This window comes from Scardinius erythrophthalmus (genome assembly GCF_964197995.2).
Source record: "Scardinius erythrophthalmus genome assembly, chromosome: 19".
Taxonomy (NCBI): domain Eukaryota; kingdom Metazoa; phylum Chordata; class Actinopteri; order Cypriniformes; family Leuciscidae; genus Scardinius; species Scardinius erythrophthalmus.
Window position 1 is genome coordinate 22,375,788 of NC_138239.1, and position 22,718 is coordinate 22,398,505.

The 22,718-nt window shown below is 38.1% G+C and overlaps 1 protein-coding gene across 1 annotated transcript in view; it reads left to right on the top strand.

Annotated features, from left to right (window-relative positions):
- The window catches only part of nrxn3a (neurexin 3a), a gene marked incomplete at its 3' end in the record, with an annotated part of 287,852 nt that overhangs the window by 12,372 nt on the left and 252,762 nt on the right, over positions 1 to 22,718 (top strand). Inside the window, exon 5 of the mRNA XM_081347500.1 lies at positions 168 to 179. Coding sequence (XP_081203626.1) covers positions 168 to 179 — 12 coding nt within the window. The remainder of the gene's footprint in view (positions 1 to 167; positions 180 to 22,718) is intronic.

Here is a 22,718-nt window from a genome sequence, read left to right on the forward strand (position 1 = left end):
CATGCCTGAATTGACTGAATTGCTGTGCATTGAATGAGCTAAGCTGTTATTCTGAACCTTGAATGCATAGATGTGGATTGATCTTTGACTGTTTCTTCGTATCTCTCCATGCTTTCCTTCTGTGGATACTCTCCATCTCTTTGTTGCCTTTTGTCTCCTTTCTCAAGCCAAGGGCAAAGGTACAGAACCGTTTTTTTCCTCAAGTTGTGCTCTCTTGTGTTTACATGCTTGTTATTAGTTTTTTTTTTGCTAATAGCTGCTCACCATGGGTGACTGAAACAAGAGTATAATTAAATGAGAGTTAATTGAAGGCAAATACACCAAAGGTATTCTGACTGCAGCCTGAGTGGTCTGAACTGTAGAGTCTACCTCCCTGATGCTCTTATAACCAATAGATCTTTGTATCAGCTGCTAAAAATGCTTATTTTCTCTTGCTCGAGACCATGAATAATGCTTAATATGTCAGTTTTTGTTGTGCTTTGGATCTTTCATGTGGAATTTTGAGAAGTGGTGTGCTTGTGTTCAGTCAGGTGCCACAATGACTTCCGCTTTGTGTTTTTTTTTTTTTTTTTGGAAATAAAGAAATGAAGAGGAAGAAAAGAACTGTGATATTTCATTCTGGCAGTGCATGTGCGCTGTCATGTCATTTCATAGCTGGCTTCTCTAGTGAGGTTTGTAGATGGGCTCGATTTAGCCCTGACTTCCTGCTGGGCTGAGCATGCCTGTGGAACGCTGTTGAGCCACATGTCATCCCCTTGTCTCACCCAAACCAATATTTCAGCAGGTCTCGGAGGGGACAAATAACTTAATTCTTCAAATAGAATAGGCCTGGATTGCACTGGATTTTTTTCTGCAGGACATTTGAATTGACTTATTTATAAGTTTCCTGTGTTTAGGGTGATTTGCTGGATGTTTCTGTCTGCTTTCAGAGTTTTCACAATAGAGATTTCGGTGTGGACATGAGGACATTAAGCTGCAGAGTTGGCTTGTTTTATTGGAGCAGCATGTGTGAAAACCTCAGTATGCTTGTTTAAGGCTTGATCAATTGCAGTGGTCAATTATGAAAACATAATAGGCTAAATGCAAGACTTTTTTTCAGCTTCAAAACATTACATTTTTAATACTTTGATTGGTTACAGTAGCATTTTTGGGTGAATGCAGATCTAATTGATTTGTCGAGCAGACAAAATGATCAAAATTCACACTCCTATTACGGTTCATGTGGACTTCATAATAGTTCACAGTTGGTATGAAAGTAATTGTAAAAGTCTAATTTGCAGAACGGAACCTGCTTGATTGTCATGAGGAATGGAAAAAGTTTAGTTTTTTCACGTTACAGACACAAATACATTCTGTGTATGTTCATTTTTGGTAGCGACAAGAGACAAAACATATGACGTTGATGATGACTACTATTTTTGTCTTCTTTATTTCTTTTTATTTTTTTAACCTGGCATTGTATACTATGAATTTTGTTGGCGTTAGGACAAATTGTTTGTAATATTTCTACTTTGTAAGTCTCTTTAGATAAAAGTGTCTGCTAAATAAATAAATGTGAATTAACACTTTTTGGGATCACTATAGGAAATGCAGAATTTGCAGGTGAAAACACCTGTCATTGGACATTAGAAATGCATAGTACAGTATAAAGGGTGTGGTCTTTATTGCGTGAATGCTGATATGAACTAAAATGAATCCAGGCATATGCTGCAATTCCTTTTGCCAACCTAGTTTCTTCCCTCAACCCAATTTTAGTGCTAAGTCAGAGCCCAGTCAGCAAGAACCTGGCAGACAGACAATACAGTATATAGCCAGTCAGATGCATTAGCACGTATTTGCCTGCGTCGCATCAAAAGCAGTTGTATTGTAGCGCTGTCTCCGACACTGTCTCTCCTGCTACCTCCTTGCGTTAAATCCCTCTGCTAGACGGGGGGACATTATTACAAATCAGCCTGGCTGTACGCCCAAGTTAAGATGACAAGGGCTTCCATTTAGGAGCCCATTTGCTTCTCGGCTGTGCCGAACGATACTACGAAATGTTTATTTATCTGCATTTGTTTCCATCGCCGCATCTCTTTCACCTGTCACCGACTGCTCGTGAATCTCGGAATGTTCCTCTTTTCTTTTTTTTTTCTTTTTTTATAATTTCCTCAGAAACCTCTTGCAGTTAAACCTCAGGAAGATTCCTAATTGTAGCGCTTTGTAATGTTTGACAGTGTTGTGTCTGCAGTATCGTAGAGGAAGGAAGTGAGAGGCAGCAGCTGTTTTTGGGTAGCCCAGGGCTTGTCGCTCATGTCTGCGTATCTCAGGGCACTCGGACGCCATTCCTCGGCACCCGTCTGAAGTCAATCATATCAGTCTGCACACTGTTCTCCTCTCTGGCACAGGCATATGTCAGAAAACAACAGAAAGTCAGAGGACAAAGATGAAGAAGGGTCTTTAGGGACTTCCTGTCTGTCATTGTTTTTGAGTCTTCTCTTTATTTCCGTCTGTTAGTTTATCTGTGATGTAACTTTATTTTCCCAGAGGAACATTTTGTTGTATATAAGATAACATGCATTTGAAAAATAAATGATGAAAATAGATTGGTGAATTGAAATTTTCATTTCATGACAGCTTTAATCACTATTAATCATTCAAATCAATATACTTTGTCGTGTTTATATTAAACAAAAAATAAAATGCACCGAGTATTTTTATTATGCGGTACTGTTTTATAAATGCAATAAGTTTGAGCCAGTGTATTGTGAAAATAGCAATCCACTTCTAATACTGGTAAGAATACTACCACTTTCTAATTAACACTATAACAAGAACAGAGGAACATTTTGGGTCTCAGAGGTTGTTCTTTCATAACTTGGGAAGCATAACCGAGTTCTCATTTACATCTATTTGAAGTATCAGCTTTGTCTATGAATTCTACAACTAGACAAATAAGACAATTGTTACAGAAAAGTACTGAACTATAAAACGCATGTGAATGTCAAGAGTAGATCGTTTGGTCTAAAAACAGTGTGATGAGAAACATTTAAGCGAGTACTGAAACAGACTTATCTTGGAAAATTTGAGCCCAATTTTTGACATTTATTAAGATCTCTTCTGAAGCTGTAGAGGAGAGGTGTGAGAGTTCTCTTTATGTCTCATTGAAATATGTCAAAAATAATATGGATCGCATAGCATAGAATGTATGCTAGTATGCAAGTATTTATTGAGTGCATATGTGTGATATGTTGTGATTTTGTTGAGATTTCAAAAGGAGAAGTGTCCATTTTGCTCAAAGGTTGCTTTTTTATAGCTTAGACATAATGGAGTTCTCATTTATGGAGCTATCATTGAGCTATCAACTTTGTTTCAGACGTTTCTAATCTGAAAAACAGGAGGCTGTAGCAGGCTGTAAGTCTCTTTCCATTGAGATAACTGGGATTTTACTTTCATGTGCATGGCTAATGATAGTATGAATTTTACCTGTCTTTGCTTTGTCTGAGCTGAGAGATTTTCACTAGAATTTTAGTAAATGGATATTCTAATTGATATTTCTTTTCTTTTTTTTGTCATAATACCCCTCACACAATGGAGTTTGTTTCACCTGTTCCTCTTTACTATCTTAAATCATTTGCAAAAATATTCATTTTAATGAACATAAATCAACACAAGTCTGCAAATATTGCCTGCTTTGCACAGCGGTCAGATTGGTTACTGTGGCTCTGCTCCAGACCACCCAGAGATTTCTGAAGTCATTCTGCAAGTGTGCGAGTCTTTGATAGATATTAGTTGGTACAGGAGGCAGAAAATGAGTTGACCTTTTTGGATGGCAACGGAGAGTCTGAGCTTTGTTACAGGACAGAGGGGAGTGGAAACACTGTAGCTCACGCTATGCTGATGAACTCGCATGCAAGGTAATGAATTGAAGTGCCATTATGCAAATGCTATGCTAATTATCTAATCAGATTTGATTCCATTATGTACCCAGCTTCCTAACCTTGAGAAAGTAGGGACTGATCAGCTCACTCTTTCTCCAAAAAAATAAATAATAAAAAATAAATAAAAATGTTTTTTTTCTTTTCTTTTCTTTTCTTTTCTTTTCTTTTCTTTTCTTTTCTTTTCTTTTCTTTTCTTTTCTTTTCTTTTCTTTTCTTTTCTTTTCTCAGGATTTTCTTATTTTTTAAACCTCTTTTTTTTTTTATCTAGCATAGTATTTCTTGCTTTTTCTTGTTTCTTTCTTTTTTCTTTTTCTTTAGTTTTCTTCCGTTTTCTTTATTTTTTTTTCATTTCAAACTTTTCATCATTAATGCTCTTTTACGTTTCCGTTCTAAACTAAACTGAACCTTTCCTGTCCAGACCAAACTGAAGAAACTTCTCTGACCGCATTTGAAATGAAGAATCCTATTGTGATTTCTCACTTTTACACCTTGTTTGCAGCAGTACAAAGGGCTCTGCCACCCTGTTCCTTTGAGTGGAGTGTTTTTATGACACCGTTCTCCGTTACCACACATCTGAAGGCAGGCCTTCCTGACAGTGAGGTGACACATGGTGTGTGTGAGAGCCAGATAATGAAATCCTTATCACATGTTTGGGAGGCCTGTAATTCCATTTGCTCTACTAATCCCTCGGTCACTTTGTCTCTCTGGCACTCAGAACAAACCTGTTTAACCAGAATTCCCCTTCCTTTGATCTGCAGTTTACTCTCCTTTTTAATTGCACAAACGCAGCCTAAATGTTAATTTAAAATGGATCATGATTGCCTTCTTAGTAATAGTAGGTTAGAGTGTTGTCTTCAAGCAAATACTGAATGTGTTTTTGTGGGAGAGATAACAATGCATGAATCATCTTTTAGGTTCAAATATGTTAGGAAACATGCCAGTCGGATGTTACTTTCAGAGCCGTGTTATGCATTTCATGTTGTCCATAATTTGTATTGTTTTTTTTTGTTTTTTAAATGTCATTCACTGAAGACCCCTCAGGTCTCATCAGTGCAGGAAGAGCTCTTAGGAAAGCCTGATTGAGCCACCTTGCTGACTGTCTGCTGATCAGAGAGCGATGGCTTCTCTTGTGTAATCAGGACCAGCCACACAGGGTGCCCTCAAACAGAATAGCCTCATCACCTCCCCCTCCGTGATTTCCCCCCTCTCCACATGCTGTAACCGAGACAACAGAACTCATCGTCCCCCTCCCCGTAGCCCTCTATCTCCAACTCCCAAACGCTCTTTTCAGGGTAACACCGAAAAGAACATCAATCACACCCGATACACACACACACACACAAACAAACAAAAAATGAAGCCTTACTCCAACCCCCAGAGTCCACCCATCTGAATGCAGTTATGGCCATAATTGCTTCCAATTTCCCTGAGTCACACCTGACATATTAAGCTACTGTACACAACGATTTCCTTTCTGGTCCCTAGAGGGAACAAGTGCCATTTGATTATGGCTAAATGTGATTATTGTCCTCACATTCAACTGGCTTGTGGCGGTCCTTTGTCCCTGACAAAACAAGAGAACAAGGCAACCACTCAAATCGTGACAGACCAGCTCGGATGTTTCCCGGTGAGCAAAAAACTGTTAATTATTTGTTGAAATGGGTAATCATGACATAATGAAAAGAATACCAAGTAATCAATCAGATGAACACAGATTCTGTGGGTTAAAAGCCACTCTCACAAGCTGGTTTGCAGATTAGGGGTTTGCATGCTTGTTGTAAAAGCAAGTTCTAAATTTATTATTTGACTTTTTTACTTATAAAAATGAATAATAATTATATAAATAGTTACATATTATTACTTATTTGTGTCCTGTGATAAATTAAATCTTGGACAAAAACCATTCTGGACTGTGATTTTACTATTTTTAAGGGGGGTTTTAGCACTCCATTTCACTTACCAGTCCCTTACCTGTGGTAAAGTCAATGCAGTGCACAACCTTGTATGGCTTATTGCGTAAATTTTACATTTGTTTGTACATATGTTTGTAAAGTAACATATTTTTTGCCGATCTCATCATACATGCAGAAGTAGAAGGCACATTTGCAAAAAGCACTGCTTATTTTAACCCTCAGGTGCTCTTCGGTCATTTCTGACTAAAAAAAATTCTGTTTTGAATTTAAAAAAATCACAGCTTCATTGGAATGTTACGAAACTTGGTGATCACTTCAATTAGTAAGATTTGACCTCTCTGTTTTGCATCACAGACAGGGTGGAATGGAGAGCAGAATTAGCTGAAGTGAATGCATGAATCAGTCCGGGCCAGTGTACTTCGATTTGTTAAATTTCATATGATAGTCTCTTCTTTCCAGCTATTTTCAGAGTGAACGGAGTGTTTAGTGTGGTACCTTATCTCATTTTAAGATATTACCTCTCACTCTTTTTTGAGACATCTCAATCACTCGGTTACATCTTTTTGAAAATGTTGCTCTTCAGGCAATAATAAGATTTTTATTTTACTTTTTCATATGATAGTGAATGCCATTGGTCTGTTATTTGTCATTTGAAAATGTCATGTTTCAGTAATGGAAATTGATTCAGAAATGACACAACTTGTCTTCATGACACTGACAAAAATAAGATGGGCCAAATGTAATGGAGTTCTAGTTTCTATAGAACAAAAAATGGAAAGATGTAACCTTATTTATTTTACTCATAAGCTTATAGATTTGTTTAGCATGTTTTCTTTGATATTTTGAAATTTATGCTTTTTGATGAAATATTTAATATCAATATATATGTTAATCAGCCATGATAAAATCTGTTTTGGGATAATGAGAGTTTATATGTAAGTCTCTGTGTATAGATATCTGGATCAGCACAGAATTCACAGTGCCAAGCTGTAAATGTGTTGTTAGAAGTGGGCAGAAATGAACATCTGGTGTCCAGCAGTGCACCTATTGATCCTCATTACTTTGTATACTTGGAGACAGCAAAGGGCTTTCATTCCCAAAATCACTCTTTAATTGCGTCAAGCATGAAACAAGCATATTTAGCACTATTAACCATCATTGATTGAGAGTTATCTGAGATCAGAGTTGTTTGTACAGTCTTTCAGGTAGTCTTGTGTACTGTACATGCTGGACACAGTAAGCATCTTTATTTAAAGTTTATTAAGAGGATTGCTGTTATAAATAAATATGGAATTAGAATATAGCCAGTAGGATACCATTAATGTAGTTTATAGGAATTGTTTGTAGGAGTTTGTTTTTCATCTCTTCAGGGGTGAAAAGTTTTGCTAGAACAGATAAAATTAGCTTTGTTCCAAACAAAGCCTAGTGAGCAGCTTGGAGGAACAAGTTAAGCAAAGTAGTTATACTGCCTCCTTTTGATAGTCTATAGTAATTATTAGTTTGTATAAAAACAACAGAACAACGCTATGTTCTCATTTAGATTACTAAATGTGTAAATGTGTGCATTATATGTGTGAGATAACCTACACCTGCTAGTAATCAATACCCCTCTCAAACAGAACTTGGTTGCCATAGTAACCCCTCTCAAGCTGTTTCTTTAGGATGGTGTGTTAGCATGGTGCTTGGCCTCTTGTTTTCCCTGTTCTTGGCTAAGTCTAACTAAAGCGGACACTTTCGTGCATCAGTGGAAATCTTATACTAGCTCATGCAGCCCTAACCCTAATTTTCTTTCCCTGTTATAATCCGCATACGGGATTAAACAGTGCGTCACAGTACTGACTTCTGCTTTCATAATATCAACCTTATTAATGAAGACTTGCATGTAGGCATTTCTCACAATGTGTGGACACACTTAAGGTCTAAGAATAGCTTTGAGAATTATGCTTCATTCCATTCAGCTTCAAACGCCCAGCTTGAGAAGGGCAAGATAAATGCCACTTGATGTTGGACTTGGAAATGGGTGTGGAAGTCTTGAAAATACAGCAAAAATGTTTTCTCATTCATTCATTATCTGTATAATTTAGAGCATATACAGTGAGAAATTGAACACAAAAAGCACTCTGTTTTCTAATGTGCTATTTTCAAATAACAAAACAAAATGTAGGCCTAATAACACACACACACTACTTTCTACACAGCACAACACCTGATCATGATGACTGCCTGAGGAATCTCTTGGTGGATGGCAGATTCTGACCCACTTTTTACCCTGGTCTGGCTAACCTGCAGTGTGTGTATATGCTGAGCACCGTTTGAATTGTGTGCGTTGTGAAAAATTCATGAGTCTTGCCTGGGCAAAGGGCCATGAGGAAGCAGGTCAGCCCTGGCCTGGACTTGAGAACCTGTTAAGTGTACACACACACACACACACACACACACACACACACACACACACACACACACACACACACCTAGACATCACCAAGCACATGCTCGACAGCAGGTATTTTTACAGGCACTAAAAAAAGAGCAGAGAATAAGGCTTGAACCTGTAGAGGTTTTAATTTATTCATTTTTGATGAACATTTTAATTTTAATTTCCCTTATGGATATACAGTATACTGTTTCTATACTTGTATTATTTTGTAATATAATTTATTTACATTATATAAAATATTATATATATTTATAGGATGATGTGCATGCATTTACATTTAGATTGCTTTAGCCATCATCTAACACTCACTTAAAGTGGTTAAAAACACTGATTTAATAACACTGATAAATGTAATATTTAGAAAATCTCACAATAAAGATTTATTTTTCATAGTTTTATTAAAAAATGTCGTAGCACTTCCAAGCTTGAAAATGGGAGTGAATGGCTGTATGTCTTAAGGAAGTCCATAAAAGTGCATCTATCCATGATAAAATATTATATGCGCTTTTATGGACTTCCAAAGACATACAGCCATTCACTCCCATTATCAAGCTTGGAAGAGCCAGGGCATTTTTTAATATAACTCCGATTGTATTTGTCTGAAAGAGGAATGTAATATACACGTAGGATGGCTTCAGGGTGAGTAAATCATGGGCTTACTTTCATTTTTGGGTGAACTATCCCTTTAAGGCCTGGCATCACTGTAATTGTGTGTTTGTGAGACAGGATCTTGTCCTTGTTGTGGACACTCTGACCTGTGCTTTTGGTTAAACGCTGCACATCTTTTCTTTCCTGCTCTTCTCTCTATTAGAGCACACAGTCACGCCGAAAGTTACCGGTGTCGGTGTCGGTGTCGTGCCCGTGTTTGGTGTGAGTAACCCCCCCTCAGTGCTTTGGAAGCCTGAGATAGTCACCTGATCTGGCCTTGCTGTGAAACATAGAGTTTGTGACCTCAAGCCAGATGAGATGCCCTGCCAACAAGAGCCAGGCAAAACAATAATGAAGGATGATTGTCTGTTTTCAAAGCAAGCAATATTTCATCAGAGGGCAATTACTGTGTTCCTAAGTGCTCAATTTAGAACTTAACTGTTTTATTATGTAAGTCACTGCTAGATCAAGTTGTCTTCTGCTGATGTTTCACAAGACATCCAGTAAATTTCCATGCAAATATGCCACCGGAGACAAAAAAAAAAATGCTGTTCCTTTAATAGTGTTACGATATAATCAGTAGTTTCCGTAAATCAGTTGAGAATTCCCATTGGCCCAAAACACAGTTTTACCTCAGGCAAAGTCAATAGTAGAGGACAGAACATAATTTATCTGGTGCACACATCTGTTGTGTTTAGAAAACATAGCCAGACACCAGTAGATCTACAGTACTTTACAATACTAATGAATAGCCTACTCTGAAAGCGTCAGTGATTAAGATAATAATTTTCATTTATCTTAATAGAGTGAATATGCTATTACAGTTCTTCTATGTAGGCCTACATGTTTAGTCGTTTTTTTTGAAGAAGTCTCTTATTCTCACCAAGGCTGCATTTATTAAATCAAGAATACAGTAGAAAATGTATAATTTTAAAATATTATAATTACAAAATAATTTATTCCTATGATGGCAAAGCTGAATTTGAGCTAATTTCATGCTCAAGAAACATTTCTTAACATTATGAAATTGAAGACATTGTAGTTCTTAATATCTTTGTGGAAACCATGATAAATTTTATATGTTTATTTATAATGTGTATAAAGATTTAATTTTAATTTCGTTTAATTTGAAAAAGGGCAATCAAGAAATGTTCTCTGGGAATATGACAGGTGTTTGGAGGGGGTTGAAAAATAAGGGTCTGGTGATGTCAGCCACAAAGGAACGTTGTTTCAGAGAGAAAACACGTTACGGTTTGATGGAAGATTATGAACACAAACACATTGGGTTTTAGAGCCAGTAAGACCAGGAATGTTTATTGAAAAAGTAATAGGGATCTGTTTTGATTTCATGGTGACTTTAATAAAACGCATTTCAGTAGTTGAGAAACACTTACAGATGTTAAAAAGCATTTAGCTCAAGCATTTTTATTTTTAGCTACAGCTTAAGCCACTGTTTCCGGTGTTAGAAATCCAAAATGACACAAGCACCACCATTCCTTTGAGAGGGCGGTTAATGTTTTAAGGTCTTTAGATCCACCATTCACCATCACAAAAAGCAAAGGGAGAGAAAAGGTACCGGTATTCCTTTTTTTAATAGACACTGTGGGTCTTCATCTCTCAGAAAGCTCGATTTAGGAAATGAAAGACTTCAAAGGTTGTGCTGCGCCCTTTCATGTCCCAGATTAAACACGGTACGCTCAGACTGCACGAGTGGGTTCGCTCCACACGCAGGAAATCCGCTCTGATATGATGTGTGCGTGAACGCTTTTCGGTGTTCCTCTGCATGACATTTTGGTTTCATGTGATATGCAGATCCGTGCACGAGATGCTTGTACCGTGATTGGCTTAGAATAGAAATAAGACAGTGACACATCAGATTATGACATTCTGTCTGCTGTATTGATATTCTTTTCTTGTAGTACATTGGTTTTCGAGTGAAATGATTTTGTGTGTCACAAACAATGTCTACATACTAGACACATCAGATCTGACACAAACATACACACATTTACATGGACACATCTTTGATCTGGCCTGTCGGGAAAAGCTGGCAGCTTCATGCTGAAGGTGTGGACTTCTTGTCAAGAGGTCACTGCTTTGATTACCATTTCGCCTGTCACTTTCCCCCCATCTTAGTGCTGTGGGAGTGATGGGTAACACAGCTGAGAGCGAGACCACCAGACATTCATGCTTCTGGGCTAATCACATGCTGTTGTTTGGATGTCATCATGTGCTCATGTGTCAACTTTGCTGCCAGGGTTTTGCAAGTCTTGCTCGTATGTGCCAGGAGCATTACGCTGAATGAGGACTTCCTCTGTTTACACCCACTGGCATCCAACATGGCTTATGAATTTAACATAGCCGACCTTTGGTATGAGACTGTTTGCTATTTTGGGTAAGTTGACTGTATTGAATAAAATATTCAGCAATTTTAGTTTAGCTCCACTGCAAGAGCAGCTCTTTACCTGAAATTCATTCTGATGGCAGACTACTGCAGTGACTTAAATAAATAACTGATCTATTCAGACTTATTCTGTTCACTTTAGGGGATAGTTCACCCAAAAAATGTAATTTCTATCATTATTTACTAGGGCTGGGTAAAAAATATAGATTTCTCGATTTTAATCGATTCTCATTTTTATGAAACAATATCGATTCTTAAATCCCAAGAATCGATTAGTCATCCTGTTTTCAGTTGATGAATGAATGGATCATTGTTGCGCACATCCCATCCAATAAATTGCAATAATCTTTGTGCTTTGTTATTATTGATATGAAACAAAGTCTCAGATTTCAAATTACGTCCATTTTCTTACGAAATTCAAAAACATAATTACCGTTTTGGCGCTGTGGAGTGAGATCGCTCTGGCGCAGCTCAGCTCAAGAGAAGCAACGGAAGCAACTCTTCCGCCTTAATAACACCAGTTACAGCGCGAAATAAACATGAATGAGCTTCTGAAAGTGTGTTAAAAGATAGAGTACAACTTATCGAAGTCCGTATCATGTCTCATGGAATCGCTCAAATCAGTGTTTCAACCGTGCAAAGACGTTAGTAAACAATGTCATGTAACGTCACATTTACCTCCGAAAAAACATATCCACTGACCATAAACTCGTTAGTCAGCTAGGAAAGTTAAGTCTAGAGAGGAGCATTTTGTTAAATATATGCACCATATTATATATTCATAATAATTTTTAATGTTCTTCAATATTTAATGCATGTTTGAATAAATCTGGAAAGTTTTTTATGACAGCCATCATTTAAAATTTTATATAATTTCATATAACTTTATTATTATAAAAATAAATAAAAGTGTATTTTAAGTGTTTGTATACAAATCAGTTCATTTTTACCTTCAATATTATAGTAGGCTAATGAAGCCTATAGGCTAGCCTACCACTGACTCCCATAATTTACAGCATTAGTTAAGAGATTTGTTTTCCTTGAGAAAATTTGCAATGTATTGTACCTGATATCCAAAATAATCGATATTGAATCGAATCGAATCGTAATCGAAATCGAATCGAATTGCAAGCTTGTGAATCGAAATCGAATCGAATTGTGAAATTTGTGTCAATACCCAGCCCTATTATTTACTTGGTCCTAAAGTTGTTCCAAAACTGTATGAATTTCTTTCTCCTGCTGAACACAAAAGAAGATTGTAACAAGGTTTAGATGTTACGGGAAGAAGGAGGCGGGAACCGGCGGACATTCAAACATATTTAATAAATAAATACACAAATACAAAAATGAAAGTAAAAGCCAGCAGCCCCTCACGGACGACTGCTGGCAACACAAACCAAAAACAAAACATCAACTAAAACACAGGCCTGTCCTCTCTCGCTCTTCACTGTCGTCGCTCCTCCTTTATGCCTCCGCTCCTCCGTGAGAGATGCGAGACCGGTGCGTCTCACAGGTGTGGCTCATCATAATCACGCCACCGGCCTCGCGCCGTCCTCCCACGGCCCTCGACCTCGTCCTGCTCGCCACATACCCCCATCGCCCCTCGCAGGCCGGGGGGTACCACCGAGGCTGCGCCTACTCCCCCCTCCCCGGGGGGGACCGATCACGGCGGCTGCGGTACCTGGGGGTATGGACAGACGAGGCGAGAGTACAGGAGACGGAAGCATGAGGAGCGACAGAGACGAGAGAGGGGAGAGAGGAAAAAAAAACAACAACAAAAAAAAAAAAAAAAAAAAAAAAAATCTTGATCCGGTTCCCGGACACACTGCCGCTCGGTCCTCAACCAGCTGAGAGTCACTCGCGGTGCCATGCGATGGTACTGGACATCCGTTGGGGGACGGCTCGACGCTCCTCCGCCTCCTGGCGGACGGCGATGGCTCCTCCTGTCGAGGGCAGCCGGCAGCGAGCCTCCCGTCCCCTGCTCCGCCCCCATCATGGCCGACGGCAACAGGCTCCGGCCCACGGCGAACGGGAGCGACTCCTCCGCTCCCTCGCGGATGGCAGCCATCCCTCCTCGACCCAGGAGGACGGCAGCGAGCTCTCCGTCCCACCTGATCTTCTTTCGATCCAGCACCATCGCCTCGGGCAGCAATCGGCGGCCGACGCTCCCTCGTGCTACCCGACCTCCTCAGCACCGCGATTCCTCCCAGCAGCGAGGGCTCTCCGACAGCGTGTCCCTCCTTCTTCCCGGGTTTCGGCACCAATGTAACAAGGTTTCAGATGTTACGGGAAGAAGGAGGCGGGAACCGGCGGACATTCAAACATATTTAATAAATAAATACACAAATACAAAAATGAAAGTAAAAGCCAGCAGCCCCTCACGGACGACTGCTGGCAACACAAACCAAAAACAAAACATCAACTAAAACACAGGCCTGTCCTCTCTCCCTCTTCACTGTCGTCGCTCCTCCTTTATGCCTCCGCTCCTCCGTGAGAGATGCGAGACCGGTGCGTCTCACAGGTGTGGCTCATCATAATCACGCCACCGGCCTCGCGCCGTCCTCCCACGGCCCTCGACCTCGTCCTGCTCGCCACAAAGATGTTTTAAAGAGCATGGGTAATTAAAGAGTTGATGGGCCCTATTGACTTCCATAGTATTTTTATCCATAGACGCCCATTATTTTTAGGAGTTGCTCCTAAATTTGCCAGTTAGGAGCTACTTTTAGCCTTAAAATTCTTTGTGAATACGGCCCCAGATTTCAAAAACGGAATTTATCTTAGGGGGTTAGTAACTTCATGAGCTGAAAAAAGTGATTTCGCTACCACCCCTGCACTGCTATCGTGATTTTTCTAATACTAGGGGTGTATACCTTGCCAAAAAACAATGATAGCATTTTTCCCCCCGATGATACCGATCAACCCCCCTGGCTCATGGACTATATGTCTTTCGGAATTTTGAGAGCAGCCTACAATTCTATTGATGTTCTGAGCCTGCTGATCAACTATTAGTGAAATCATCACAGATCCATTGATTTTGGTTGTTTTTTTATGATTTTTTTTCTGTGGAATGAGTATACTGTTTGGTGAAAAGAATGACATATTGTCTGATGTCATAACTTGGGGGAATAGTTGATTGCCAATGAAGTAAAGATGAAAATATTGGAAAAATGTGAGAAAACGCCTAATTTTTTTTGCATTAAATTGATACAAAATCATGTAGAAATGTGTTTTAAGAGTTATTTTTTCAGTGGATGTTGTCAGCACATGTGTTCTGTGTATCTGGAATGCATTTATTGACAGCCTACCAAACCCACTGAGGATTTGAGGAAAAAAATAATTTTTCACATTTTTCTGATAAAAAATAAAGGGTGCATACACTAAAATGGCCACAATTTTTTTACGCGATATATCCGGCAGAGCAGACCCTCCAATTATTGGTTCTTAGGGTCAAAGTTAACAGAAAAAAACACAAATAAAAAGTATGGCTGACCATGTCAGGTTCAACCCATCTCATCAACCCCAGACTTTGGCTCCCCGACTATAGTATGGAAAACAAATATTATGGAAGTCAATGGGGGCAGTTTGAGGGTTAGTAAATAATGACAGAATTTTTGGGGTGAACTATCCCTTTAATCTCTTTCAATCATTTTAACCAAATGGAAAAGGGTAAATCAATGCAAATTATGATTTTCTATTTTTGTGTGATGTTTTAGCCCAAATCTCCCAAAGTCTCCCAAAAACAAAGCTTTTTGTTTTTGACAAATTGAATTAGCATTATTTTCTTCTTCCTGGATTTCTTTCTCATTTACACAGCTGGTAAGTAGGAGTGTTTCCCCAAGTTTAGGGTGGTGCACCATGTATGTTGAGGAAAATGTGTAGCTTTCGTCCTATTCATTGCCTACTGCATACACAATCAACATGAAACCGCATTTTACAGCTTATTTTACTTTTATAATGTGGAACATTTCCAGGTGAAACAGAATACTCAATGAGAAAAAAAAAAAGGATGAGACTCGAGTGTCTACCATCGGCTTGTGAAATGTAGACATTCCGTCCCTTATCAAATCCAGACTTGAATTCGAGTTTGCAGTCACTTGAGGAGAACCCCTTGAAAGATTGCCGGCACCCACTTTTTAGAGAAGACTAAAGGTCAGAAATCAACCTCAATGCTTTTTAAAAAAAATTTTTTATCTCATCTCTTGTGTGTGACAGGTTGCTGGAGGGATGGATTATATAAAGATATATTATTTATGATAAACACTGCAATCTTCCATTAAAAAATAAGAATTGTCATGGTGATCATTTCATGGTGATTTTAACTCGACACTTTGACAGGAGTTTAGAAAGGTGCTATTAATTTTAGAGGAAGTTTTTGCATGTGGATGAAAGACATTTTTTGTTTTGTTGTTCTTGCTGTAATAATGCACATGTGTCATTCACAATAAGACCAGGAATGTGTCTTAAGAAAGTAAATGGAGTCCATTTTGATTTCATGTTGACCTTAAGCAAACATAGAAGAAAAGGAATCGCTTGTTTTAGCAGGAAAATATTTAATTTGGAACTTGAAATGTGACACGATTGAGTTGTGAAGTCATGTGTCATTTCCTGATATGCTGATAAATTTTACACTCCTACTTTTAATCCTAGCTAAAACCTTTTTCTTTTTAGCTTTGGCGAGAATTAGAAATCCTCCTAGGTATGGCATATACGAGTTATACTTTATGTTGCTATACTGTATGTGGCATTTAATTCTCCCTGTAGATTTGCTTTCTAAAGAAAGAATCCTTTTAAGTTTGGTTTCTTGCACATTAGGATATGTAGCTGACATTCTGATGTTGCACTTACAGCAGTTTATTACACACTAGTGTCAGTGAATAGTGAGAGTTTGGGGAACATTTTGAAACTTAAAATAATGAATACTTCAGAGGTGTTATTTCCACATTCATACAACATTTGGTGAGTTTAAGGTGTCATTCTTCACGTCTGCCAATGACAGAGAGCACAAAGGGGCAGAGGCTCTGCAGTATGACAAATAACCCAACCGTTAGCTAACCGTGCCGAGAATTCCAGGCCGAGAACGGCTTGTAAACGTGCCGTACCAGGCTCAAGTGGAAATTCCTTACTGTTCTTAGAACCGTTCGGCCTGAAGCAACTAAGGACACATCGGTTTAATAACCTGACATGAAAAGAGAGAGCCAATCGGACATTAGCATCAAGAAGAGGGATGTTAAGAAGCCTGAAAAATATCAAGTCAAGTCATCTTCATTTATATAGCGCTCTTAACAATGTAGATTGTTCCAAAGCGGCTTTACATTGATAATAGGAAATTAAAGTAACAGAGATTGTTTTGGTTTCATAGTAGCTCTAGAATAAAGTTATTGTCCAGCTAAAGTTAGTTTTGATTGATTCACTTCCGTCGCAACGATCATTAGTTGTTAACTTAGGGTCCGCTAATACGACACCATTTTAACAGAAAACTCTTAAGTTCTTTCTACGCAAACGCGAACCCTTGAGAACGCTGATGGCGTGCACATGCGTATTACGAGTTCAGTCTATAGGTATGCGCGTTTGAATATATGTGCGCAGGCGTGAATATATACGCGCAGGTAGTCCTTCCCTACAAACCAACCCTCAACAAACTACTTGTCTGGCCTTTAAAATTTATAATACAGAATTTTTTATTGCTTCCGCGTAGCCACGCAAACCGGAATTATCCCGACAACGCTTTATCTGTAGAGAGGTATTATCAAAGAGTGATAGTAGCTCTTATGACTGTAACACTTCAACTAGAAGAATAACTTGATGTTAATAAATGTTGAATAACTCCAGAACTATAGCATGTGTCCATAGCAAGGACTAAGTGTATCCGTATGGGCACCAAGCACTTAGCACCACACACTCTGATGTCCCACTGGATGATTCAGGGCTTGGTTAGCTATGCCAAAGTGTTTATTCTTCCTCGTTTCTATTTTTAGCAGCCAGCTAATATTAACAGTTTTGTCAACTCTACTGCGCCTGTGGCAAAAGCGCTTAAGTGTATCTTTTGCAATTTAAGTGACCTGCATTCCGGCTTAGACTTTTCCCATTACTGGGAGTGACATTTCATTTAGGTCCCATCATTCATCTTTCTTGTGCCTGGGCCTGGGCCATGAGCATCTGCACCCTTTCTCTCTTGCAGCTTAATTTCTTATTTAATGTTTTTTTTTCTTCTCACTTTTAGGGAAGAGTCTAGGTCCTCTTTGTGCAGGATTATTATAAAAATAAATGACCAAAACATGCATTTTATCTGATCATCATGCCAGTTTGGAAATGTTATAAAACAAATGGGGAAAACAATTTTGTAAAAAAAAAAAAAAAAAAGATCAAATCATGCATTTTAGCTCGGTTTATTAAAACATGCATTTTGTCTGTGATCATCACCATGTTAGTTTATAAATGTTATATTTGAATAATAAAAAAGACAAATACTGTACTCATGGAAATATCTACCTCACCTATCCACCCATCATGTTCCCAAAGGTGCCTCAATTATTTCATTTGAAGTTAGTTTGGAACTGACCCTGTTTTAGACCAAACCTTAGATTTACCTCATATGTGCTCGTTCACATCTCAACAAGCAAACCTTGCATTCACTTTCAGATTCCACTGTGATTTGTTTGTGAGAGAACCAGAAAGAGATAGTAGATGTGCCCCTTGGGGAATAAATCAACTGGAAATGAACAGCACCGGCTGCTTCCCACGCACACTCAGCTGTGTTTTTGTACTGATTTTTATGCATTTCATTTGCTTAGCTATTTTTACTAATTGATAAGATGAAGAGTGATCAAAATTACATTAGCTCATGGGCTTTGGTTTGTGTATGCAGACACATTGCATAAATGTGCATATTTTAGTAAATGGTCTTGACATATTTTTAAGCTTAAGCTATGAAAAACTTTTATACATGTATTTGTTGTCACTGTAAAGTTGAATCTACTACATTTCATCCACTAAGTACATGTGTTCACTAAACTTAAAATGTTTAAATTACTTATTTTGTTTCATTTTTTAAAGTGACCTCATTAATACAGGAAAATGATTTTGTTTCCAAAAGCACAATTATGAAGATAGCAGAATGGCCTATATGGATTTTGAATCCAGTGAGAGTGATGTATCTGATTGCATGTTATGCAAGGTGAGAATATGTGTGACCCTTTTATTTTAATCAGCATCAATTATTCCTTGTAATAATTCCCATCATAGTTTAATTACGGTAATGTTTCTGTCTGTTATCGGATAGAGAGATTCTCATAGAGTGTGGGATCCCTGACTGACTCATAAGTCATTGGTGCTTAGATTATATTGGAAGAGGTAAACATGCAATGCATAATGGGTTGTAGCTGCAGTGCAGCATGACAGAAATACCAGTTGTACCGTCAGATGACACTACAAGTTTACGAGTGTGCGTGCATGTGTTTGATTCCTATATTTGCTCTATCGCAGAGTGTCCTTGTTATATTTATTTCCTCTCCTACTATGAGATTGAGTCTGAAACTGCAGGGTGCAGTGCATTCTGGGACGAATGCCACCCCTTAAGGGAACTGGTAAAGGGCATTGATAATTTGTTACAGAGGCAATCTTGATGTCTTTTATATCTTTTACATTCCCCACCAATCCCCAATAGATTCTCTTTCTTTAAAATCACTTGTTCTTAAGAAATTTGTGTTTGAGAATATGACCTATTCTATTCTATTCTATTCTATTCTATTCTATTCTATTCTATTCTATTCTATTCTATTCTATTCTATTCTATTCTATTCTATTCTATTCTATTCTATTCTATTCTATTCTATTCTAGTATTGATGCAAATCAGTAAAGAAACAGTAATAATGAATAATTTTGAGCCTTCTGCCCTCTATATATATTTACCACGGTTGTACCAGAAGCTCCTATCCTGCCTCCAGCTTTCAATTAGGTTTGCCAAACAAAATGGCGCCACCATTTTCTCCAGATAGCTTCACTGTTTGAAATAACTTGTTTTATTTTTTTGCCTGATTCTTCACAGTGGAAAAGCTTCCCTCAGGGGAAACATTTCTTAACAGCTCTGCTTTAACAAAGAATATTAATATGCAGTTACACAGCACTGAAATAGAAGCACTTGTGCTTCCAAGTTTGTTTAAATTTTACTTTGTTGAGCAGGTTGTGTTTTTATGCTATTTTCTAATGTGCACGTCTTAAAAATATTTATTTATATGTATTAGTTTTACGCACACACACACACACATACACACGCACGCACACACACACACACACACACACACACACACACACACACACACACACACACACACACACACACACACACACACACACACACACACACACACACACACACACACACACACACACACACACACACACACACACACACACACTCTTACTGTATGTGAAAGCTAACTAAATTCCATATTGCCAAATATGACGGTCTCTGTCTTATGTGGGGCTTTTTCACCCTGTGCCTATATATTATACTATCAACTATATATGCATTTTTGGTGCTATTATTGTACATTTGTTGTAAAAAATAAATGGTCTATTTTGTTTTTACAGTCATGAGGAGGGAAATTTCTCTCTATCTATGCATTCTGAATGTAGGCAGGATGCCGTACCTATCATTACAGTTCTTGGCTGCATTCAGTACAGATTAGTCTGCTACACTTTGCTTTGTTGCTTTTATTTTTTTAAATATTTGTTACTCACTAATGTTATCAGAATGGTAGATGTGTTCCATACTGGTGTCATACTTTGACTGTCCAGAAAGATGCAATATATTACTTTTATGGAATTTTTAAATTATTCCTTCAGTTTAAGTATGCAAAAACCTTAGGGATATTAATTGTTTAGATAATTCTAGTTCAGCGGTGACAAATAAGTCCCCAGCTTGAAATGTATCTCAGAATACACAAAAAAACTGACATGCGTAAAGCACTAGGGATGTGTTTTATTTTAAAAGCACTGCTCACACAGTCAGAAGACAATTTTGTAGAGACATACAAAGGTTATGATTGGTTAGCACTCTTTCTCATCTGATTGGCTGAGAGCTCTCCGTGGTGCTGAACTCAAGAACAATTGTGCTGTAGTAGAGTGTCTGGTGCCCCCAAGGACAGATTATCAGGCCCTCTTCACTCTTCCTCATAATTTGTCCTGAAAGGATGGGGCTTCTACCAATTGCACGGCCTGAGTCTCTTGCGATTTCATGGAGAGATGATTTTGATGATTTCAGTGAATTGGTTTGGGATAATCCTCTTTTGTTTAACCCCCCACCACATGCCCACTGACACAAAACTGTGCTCTTTGAGTCAGTGCATTTTGGTGATGCTTTGTCTGCATGAGTGCAAAATTCATTATCTGTAAATCTTTGTGAAAGAGTAGTTGTAAAGTCAATACTGTATATAGTCCCCTAAACACCATTTTTAGTTTTATTCACTACATCTATTACATTTTAACACATACCACTGTTACTATAATATGTTACTAATCTAGATATACACAAGGTGTTATCGATGTTCAGATTTTGTTTGCTCTACACGTCCAGTCCAGACAGCTGCCTCAGGCTGTTTGTATATAGCAAGTCAATTCAAGCACATGTACTGAGAGAAAATTAACCCAATTATGCCCACTAATCAGTACCCTGCTCCCATCCAGACGCGAGTAATTGTAGGCCGTGTTTAGCACTTTGAAATTGAGGGCGGAAGAGGCCCCTGTCATTTTTGGGGGTCCAAGACGTCATATAAAGGTTCAGCCAGTTACTGTAATCAGCCCCAGACAGCACAGTATGGGAGAAATGAGAAAAGAAACAAACTACAGCCTTTTCTCTTTCTGTTTGATCTTCTATCCATTCCTATATTGACATGACTGACTGTTGTCATCCATCTAAAACATTGAAACTGAAATTGTTATATTAAATAATCTGAAGTATAAATATTGATCCTTGATTAAATATTTTATCTAATGAACAGATCACTGTAACTTATACATACAGTACATACATACATTGATGTGAAACATTAGACCTATAAAAATATGTATAGTGTATATATAAATGTGCGTGTGTGTGTGTGTGTGTTTAATGTTTAATATTGTTAAGATTTTTTTTATAGAATTATTTCACATAATAATAATAATAATGAACTCACCTTTTTTATATTTATTTCTTCATATCTGCAAAAGACTATACAATACATATTTTATCTTTTATTAAGTTGTAGCCTAATCCATAAAGTAAATGAAACCCATTTGGTCAGAACATTCACCCAAATGTGGCACTATTACTGTAAATGAATGAATAAATGTGTGTGTCTGTGTTTATTTGAGTTGGGAGGTTTTGTTGTCTGCATGTGCTACATTGGATGTTACTCTTAATGAGAATGGAAATGTATCTGGCAGTGTATTTGTATAGCTATGGTTCACAGCTTCTGTCTTTGCCCTTAATGCATTCAGTGTTATTTTCATTTCATTTTTTTTTTCTGGCACTATAGTACACTACACAGAACACATGTTAGCGAATTAGAGATTAACATATTAAAGGGAGATTTCAAAAACACATTACACTAAACGTCTTGTGTTCTTTCTGCCGTTGACTGCTTTCTCCAGGAGATTGTCTTTGAAGCGAGGAAACGGAAGGAGGAGAAGAGAGAGCGATGCCTTGTGGGGCTAATGAGTGGAATCATAGCCGTTTGTGTAGCAAGTTTTGTTGATTAGCTAATATTTGATTTTTCCGCCGCTTGTGCCTCACAGGACCTTAACTCATTGAGTTTGTTCAGGGAAAACAGCAATGACTTTTTGAAAGCTCAGATTACAGTACCTTGAAAATGAACCTGAAGCTTTTTTGAAAGTGAAGCTTTTTTGCAAAAAGCCTATTATCATTCCAAAGTTGCCCTTGAGAGTTACATTTTAGTTTTACGCTCAGCAAAAACAGCACCACAGTTGATAAAAGCTATGGATTGCTTGACAAATACCGTGTCACCACTGTCTCATTTAGGGCCTTCTTACACCTGGTCACTTTTTGTGTTTTTACTGATCAGATAGCTGTTTGATTTGTTAAAACCGTTCCATTTACACGTGGCCACATAAATGTGTCTCTGCAAAATGGATACAAATCTAATTTTTAATTCCCGAGCTATATGCAGTACACATCAACAAAAGCAATAGATATGCGCTGCATTTTATTTATCATCAGCTCATTTCAAGATCAGAGGCTGCAATAGGAGAAAGAGCAGCGATCAGCACTGGTAAGATCATTTAGTCTCAGTACTTTCAGATGATTGTGTTTTGAGCTTTAAGTTTCATTTGCAGCAGTGTGCGGAAGAGATTCTCGGATACTCGTCTGCGGCGATGCGTGTTGCAGTAGCGCTGT